Below are 7,882 nucleotides of genomic sequence, written 5' to 3' on the forward strand. Positions count from 1 at the left end.
GTAAACCTTTGGGCATTTAAAGCCCTTTGAGACTGTAAACAGTGATATTAAGCTTTAAATAAACTTGAACTTGAACTGAACTTGAACAATGCTTTGTATGGTATTGAGCTCCCCCTACAGCCACCTGTGTCTCACAATCCGAAAGACTGACATTGTCAATACTGCTGTAACACTCATTTTTCACAGAAACATTTATTTAGAAAACAAAAGTATTAAAAATCTCACAAAGATTTTACATATTTTCAAAAAGGAGAAAACCATATGATTTCCAACATAAATGGAAAAAAGAGCCTTTTGATACAGAAATGATTTCAATGAAAATGCTAATATGAACATAAACATGCTATCAGTCGTGTTTCACACCTTGATGTGGTTTGCAGTATCCACACATAATGGTCCAATGTAAAATCCAGAGAAGAATGCATAGTACAGTCAGAAGCAGTGACATACAGTCAGCTCAGTGGCTGGGGAGGCAGTGGGCATTTACAAATCCAGATTACATCCTATTGTGCTCTCTGACGTTTTGTAACAATCTGAGCCTTCTTAACTCTTCTAACTACCACAGAATTCTAGAACACTGTGCCCCCCGGCTGAACTACATTCCAAATCAAAACCTATTGTCAAAGTATATATAAAGTAGGCTATTTTTTACTTGTTTTAAATGTTTTTTTTTTGTAGTTGTGTAACACCATTGCCTTTCCTTAGAGCTCCCAAACCATTGTGGATTTCACTGTGGTCACTACAAACAGCATTTATGAGATACTATTTGTAAACATTGGTGAAACATTACCTGAAAAGAACACAAACACAACACAAAGAAACAACATTTGTGATCAAATTAGGGCAGCAACAATAACCGCATCACTGCCATACGGTGGTATTAAGAGGTGTACCACGGTGTTGAGCCCATCAGCGCCATTACTGTCAGGACAGTTTTCTTCCCCTTGTCTGACAATGCTGCCATCTTCATGTAGCATTTGGCTTGGTCTGTGGCCCTGTCTACACGTATCCAGAAATTTTTCGAAAACTCACTTTTTTCTATCGGTTTTGAAAAGAATCACGTCCACAGTACACGATTCTAAAACGCCAAGACCTCTGCACTGAGCACACGCATAACATTTAGCAAACGCATCAAGTCACTGTAACCTTCTGGTTCACAGACCAATCAAATCAATCAAGAGGACTGACAGAAGTGGCTTGCGAGTGTGATGTCAAAAGCTAGTGAGCAACTGCAACTATCAACGAATAATGTTATGGAGGAAAACGTTGAATGTTTTATACCTATGTTTATTAATTATATGTAAATATTACATTCACAGAAATGTGAATATGATGTGTAACATGTAACTACAAGCAGACGTTTTGCTCGTGATTACAATGAATCCACATGACTGCACATCATGGCAACATTAACAGACAAGACAGACTTGCCATGTAGAAACAGTCTTTTTAATTACATTTATTTGTACTTTTTTCAGCTCAACTGTTTCAACATATTAGGCTTCCACACAATAATAATAATAATGATAATAATACAAGTTTATTTAGAGCCTAATATCACTATTTATAAAATGGCTGAAAGCAGAATTGAGAGTGAATTCATGCGAATAAACTAGCTGACAGAAGGTTGAGATCATATGTATTGAGGTCACCTACATTTCAGTTAAAAACTGTGATGAACGCAACAGAAGACCCAAGTGCAGAGCTGTGGTACTTTAATAAATCAATTCAACAAATCCAAATCAGAATCCTCAGGAATAGTAAAAAACACAAGCCAGGGTCAAAAATCTAATGGAGAGCCAACAGGAATCCGTACAAACAATACAAAATCGAAAGACAATGAGCAGGGTCAAAAAGACAGGCAAAAAGGTCAAACACAGGAACAGAATATCAGATACAATCAGCAAAGGTTCAAAAATGTTCAGTAGAGTAAGCTCACAAAGAGGTGCCTGTAACTGCAGTCCTTAAATCCCCTAGTGGTGATTAGGTGAATTTGTTGCAGGTGTGTTAAAACTCAGGAGACTCAGAACGTGGGCGTGGCTGAACAGAGGATTGGCTGGAAGCAGGTCTGACAAAAACAATTATTTCTGGGCAATAAATGAGAAAATAGCAGTTAGTCACTTACGGCACGCTTGTACCCAAAACGGTTTAGAAGCAAACTTATAAGATACAAAGTGACATCAGCGTATTAGGTGACAAATGGTGAGAAGGTAAACATATAATAGCATGTATCCCATCATTAAAGCTTCACCCGTGGACTCTTTGGGCAGCTCATTTTCAGTGGAGCCAAAGGCTAAGGTATTTTTGGAAAAATGATATATTTTGGAAAAATGCTGACGTCATTTATAAGTGACAGGGTGATTCACCCCAAATGCTGGACACAAGAGAGCAGTGCAAACAGTCCTAATACATGTTTGGGAATTCCTTTATTTGGAAATCTTGCAAAATTGCAGAATAAATCACTCAATTAATCTTCATGATAAAGTTAAAAAAAAAAAAAAAGACTCAGCATCAACAGTGAAACTATGCAAATTCTTAGAAACCTGCCAGTTACCTCCAAGAAAGAAGTAGCTCTTCTACCAAAATATTATTTATTGTACAAATCTCATATACCCTGTGTCCACCACAGTGCTTTGTTCAGTCAGAAATCATCATAATTCCTCAAATAAAGTGACTGTCTATTCATTCCTTACACTTTGTGACAAGCCAGTGGTCTGAAACTTCCATTCAACTCTTCTTCTATTTTTCTTTTGCCAGGTGGACCCTTTCATTTCATTTTGTTTGCAGTTTCATTTAATGCAATGACTGGGGTGAAATTTCATTTTGTTAATATACTCAATCAGCAATTGTGTGCGATATGTCATTTTTCAAAAAAGAGCTGATTTTTATGAATTTGGAAATGCATGCTATACTTGGGGAGAATAAAGAGATCTGGTTAATTGAAAGGAGAACACACTGAAAAACAACAACATAACTGAGAATATATTATAGAGTAATGTTTTGTTTGTTTACAAATATATATTTTCCAGTTCCTCTATGTTCACTTGGAGCCAAAACATTCAACAAAATATATTTTCCTAAAGCTTCCACCTCACAGGCTCTCTTAGCGATGCTGGTGATGGTTGCTGAGTCCTCATGGGGTAATGGTGAGTAAAGAAAAATAAAGCATGATGTTGACATGGCATTTTCATATACAGTAACACAGTTGCTCACTGTTGTATATATTCCTTCTGTTGTCACTGACTCTGTTCTCAGGAGGACAGAGAAACTACAACCATGACATTTCCAGCATGTCTGGTCCCGGCTCGGATTTGCCATCCGGAGAGGGCGGGACTTTTCCCAGTAGGCCGCTGTCACTGGTTGGCAGCTTGCCGGTACTGGTGGGCTGCAAAACTACATGGGACCTAATTGACTTCACATTTAAGTTATTCAATGTTATCACGCTGCTACATATACTACTTTTAACGTCAAATATTTATGGGAAAAAATGAATCTTTACATGATCTTTTGGACATCTCACATCATTATTAGGTTCCAGTTAGCGAACACGCATGCACTGGGATTGGGAAGCTATTTCAGAACACTCATAGACCAAGTTACATTAGTTTTACCCTTAAGCTCCATATCCTAGTAGGTATCAAGTAGTCTGTACACCACAATCTTGAATAATTTTTCAGAAGCCATGTCATTCGAAATGCTGCGTGACAGAGGTGGGAAACTTTCCATAAACGTTGCGAAATTTATTCCCCCTCGTACAAGATACAATAAATAGTGCTTAGCAAAACTAACACATATCTGCAACACAACATTTAGTCATCATAATGACTACTAAACACCTTTACAGTGAGTGGGCTACAGGTCCGTCGTGGTGAAGAAGGAGCTGAGTCAGAAGGCAAGGCTCTCAATTTACCAGTCGATCTTTGTTCCAACCCTCACCTATGGTCACGAACTCTGGGTAGTGACCGAAAGAATGAGATCGCGGATACAAGCGGCGGAAATGAGATTCCTCCACAGAGTGGCTGGGCGCACCCTTAGGGATAGGGTGAGGAGCTCGGACACCCGGGAGGAGCTTGGAGTAGGGCCGCTGCTCCTCCGCATTGAAAGGAGTCAGTTGAGGTGGTTCGGGCATCTCGTCAGGATGCCTCCTGGGCGCCTCCCTATGGAGGTGTTCCAGGCGCGACCAACTGGGAGGAGACCCCGGGGAAGACCCAGGACACGTTGGGAGAAATATATATCTCGGCTGGCCTGGGAACGCCTTGGGATCCCCCAGGAGGAGCTGGTGGATGTAGCCGGGGAAAGGGATGTCTGGGCGACCCTCCTCAGCCTGCTGCCACCGCGAACCGGTCCCGGATAAGCGGGAGAAAATGGATGGATGGATGGATGGCTACAGGTCTGTACAGGAATCACAGTGCATGCTGGAGAAAGACCCCAAATGGTCACAGTACTTTGGTGAAAGCAGTGGCAGATTCAGGTATGGGCGACATGGGCAGCTGCCCAGGGCGGCATCTTGCCAGGGGCGGCATGGGGCGGCCCTACAAAAAAATTTGAAATGGTGACATTTGCACTATCGGTTTTCTATCACTCATTTGCATGTCACGTCAATGATATCATGTCACCGTGTGGGTCATTTACCTTGTCGGAGTGGGCGCCCTGATTCTAGTTTGTGAGCTATGAAGGCTACTGCCTGTCAGCTGAATGGTGGATTTAAGCTACCTCTACCCTGTTCATATATGTGTAAATCTGCCTCTGACATATCCAGTGCCTCCCCAGCCACTGACCTTACTATTTTTAGATTATTAACTGTAGGCCTACACTAAAATTCTTTTTATTAATGTACTCTCACTAATTCGAAATTGCGTAAGCAATGGTTGGGTTGGGCCATTACTGACGATTTACTTTTTAATGGCAAGAAAAAAATGGTGTTTACAGTTGGAGTGATTGAACGCACAACTTGCAAGCAGACGAAAAGGACCACAGAAATGCATGGTTTAGTGTTGTTAGCTAGGTCGTTTTGAAGCCATATTTTTTAACATAACGTTAAACAACCAATACTCTATATAGCGAACCCAAGTACCAGCTTACAACTAAACAAGAAACTAAACATGACTATTATCGAAACAGTTGTCATTGTCCCTAGTGGAGTGCTGGCCACATTGCTGATAATGAAATGCAGTTAATACACTAAGCAATGTCTATAGCACGCCTGCAAGACACCAATGTAGCTATTCCTTTCCCATTTTTAATGCACCTTTCACTTGAATGAATTACTGAGTGCATTATTTCAATGTGCAGTATTTCATACTTGCTATCCCATAAACCAAATAGCTAGCACTCTCCCGCCAGACATCCTAGGTTTGCTCGTAACTAATGTTAGGTAGGCGCTCATGCCAGGAGCAAACATGCTAATTTAGGATATCTGTCTTATGAAGCTATCTAATATTTTAGGATTATTTGGATCATTATCTTAAAGTCTACCATGTGTTACCCTGCAGTACAACACTTACATTCTTGACCACAAAGAATGATCGTATGTCTCTCTTTTTAATGGGAGTATCATCTGTGACCTAACATGTTAACCTATAGATGTGTGTGGAATGACGGGAGACGTGAGGGATGGGACTCCGCAGGAAGGAAACATGTTGCATGATGGTTTGACGCTTAATCTAATCATAACCAGAAATTCTCTGACATAACGTCGTCATTGTTGGAGGATCTTATGATTTGCATAAATCAAGAAAAATACACAATAAGATATACTTTATTTTATTTATTTATTTATTGTTTTTATGGGAGGGGGGAGGGGGTGGATCTGCCGATATTGGGGATACGTGTCCCCCCCCGTCCCCCCTATCTCCGACGCTCCTGCTTTCAGACCTGGTCCCATGTAAGATTGTTCCAAGGGGGGTTACCATCTGCAGCACGTTCCACAGCCTTGCATGCCGGGGCAACAGTTGCAACAGAACCGGCAACGCCTCTTACGCTTCACTGTGAAGTACTGATGTATATTTGTGTGTGTGTGTGTGTGTGTGTGTGTGAGAGAGAGAGAGAGAGAGAGAGAGAGAAGAGATCATTATCAATGTTATCATCATCGTCCTTGTTGTCCTTTTCCTTCGCCTTCTCCTTTATTATTATTATTATTATTATTATTATTATTGTTATTATTATTATCATTATTAAAATTGTTGTTGTTATTGTTGTTGTTGCTGTTGTTATTGCTGTTGTATTAGCTACCTTATAACAATAACATATCATGGCTGCTATGTACAACTTATTTAGTAGGCTTAAGGACTAATTAACTTGTTATTTCTCTCTTGGAGAATAGTGTCTTACCGAAGGCAGCTCCTGTGATGTCTCAGTTAATTCTATCTCAGGCAGGACTTCACTGTTGCTTGGTTCATCCGCCTGTGTCTGGAACAGAATGAATCGTATGTTGGAAAAGAATAATAGCTGTTTTTGCTGTCATACTAACTTGACAGTGATGGCAGCAACTTGACTGCAGTAATAACCATCTCAGGTTACGCCCAGTCTTGAAACATTGTCTGGTATAGACTGTAAAACTTACCTCAGCGAGAGGAAGAGCTGAAGTCTCCAAGATACAAAGGCAAGCAATGATAACTGTGGCAGCAACACACACGCTAATGTACTTCATTTTTGTTGATGTTAGGATGCTGTGACTTTCCAGTCCTGATTGAGCGCTTCCAGAGTTTGTTTGAAGGTGAGTTTGATGGTGATGATGATCTGTCTTTCAGGTCTTTTGTTCCACGGTTCTTCACAATGGTCTTCTCTGTATTTCTTGTTTGACTGCTGACTGACTGAGGGACTGGGGTGCAGCTATTTATGTTGACTTCAGGCAGTCTGCTTCCTCCACGCCCCCCTGACCTGCCTCCCCCTTTTCCCGTTACTGATCAGTCACCTTTGACTGGGGCTTTTTGTCATTACTGCTGTTTGTATGGAAAATGCGTAGACTCTTGTTTGGGAATTCCAAGTGTCAGAACTGGGAAACAAGCCCAGTCACGGGCAGCATAGGGCTCACTCTCCAGCTGAGCTTGGAAATTCCTTTTCATGCATGAACAACAGGTAATTTCAATCTGTTTTTTTGTTGCTGTTGTTGTTTTGTGTGTGTGGCACTGTACACTAATGTTTTTGGCAACAGAATATACATACATAGTTTGCTACAGAAATATATATCTCTGCAGAATACATCTCTATGTACATCTCTCATATATGCGTGTGTGTGTGTGTGTGTGTGTGTGTGTGTGTGTGTGTGTATATATATATATATACACACACATACACACACTCACACACATATGTATAGAGTACCCACATAAATACATACACATATATAGTTATAAAGTTTTTGGCAGCAGAATATACATACATAGTTTGCTACAGAAGTGTACATCCCTACAGAAATCATATGAAGAGCACACACACACACACACACACACACATATATATATATAAAATTCCTGAATATATAAAGATAACTTTGAATATATAAAAGTTATTTTATACTCAGAGAGGTGTTTTTTTTTTTAATAGTTTCTTTTTTTTTTCTTCATATGCTACTGAGTGAGTAAAACAAGTTTAGCATCATTAACATTAGCATCAGTACAATCCCGTCAAAGATCAAGCAAAAGTGTTATAGGACTTCATTAAGGGATCCTCATTTTCTTGGTATTAGGACCTTCCAAGTAGAGGAACCAAATTTCATGTGGAATCAGCAAAGAGATGGCCCACAGGTAGAGAAATAGTAAGTAACCTCTTAATTAATCAGTTCATACATACATTCATTCATTCTTTCATTTTCCCTCTCCAGAGTGACTTTGCAGGATGGATCAAAATACCTGGTCCATAAAGGGGATCGTTATGGCCTCTC

General features: G+C 40.1%; 1 protein-coding gene across 1 annotated transcript; it reads right to left on the reverse strand.

Moving 5' to 3' along the window:
- Positions 1-5,865: 5,865 nt before the first annotated feature.
- LOC115819725 (hepcidin-like) lies at positions 5,866-6,707 on the reverse strand. The gene is made up of 3 exons (XM_030783226.1): positions 6,563-6,707; positions 6,331-6,408; positions 5,866-5,974 (listed from the first exon to the last, which is right to left on the reverse strand). The coding sequence occupies exons 1-3, from the start codon at positions 6,647-6,649 to the stop codon at positions 5,906-5,908; spliced, it is 234 nt and encodes a 77-aa protein (XP_030639086.1). The 5' UTR covers positions 6,650-6,707; the 3' UTR covers positions 5,866-5,905.
- Between the last annotated feature and the right edge of the window lie 1,175 nt (positions 6,708-7,882).

Source organism: Chanos chanos, chromosome 8 (assembly GCF_902362185.1).
Source record: "Chanos chanos chromosome 8, fChaCha1.1, whole genome shotgun sequence".
In the NCBI taxonomy this organism is placed as follows: Eukaryota; Metazoa; Chordata; class Actinopteri; order Gonorynchiformes; family Chanidae; genus Chanos; species Chanos chanos.

Coding starts and splice junctions, on each gene's coding strand:
- LOC115819725 (XM_030783226.1), bottom strand. CDS start 6,649: ATGAAGTACATTAGCGTGTGTGTTGCTGCCACAGTTATCATTGCTTGC. Junction 6,409..6,562: donor CAGCTCTTCCTCTCGCTGAG/GTAAGTTTTACA, acceptor ATTCTGTTCCAG/ACACAGGCGGATGAACCAAG. Junction 5,975..6,330: donor CATCACAGGAGCTGCCTTCG/GTAAGACACTAT, acceptor GTGAAGCGTAAG/AGGCGTTGCCGGTTCTGTTG.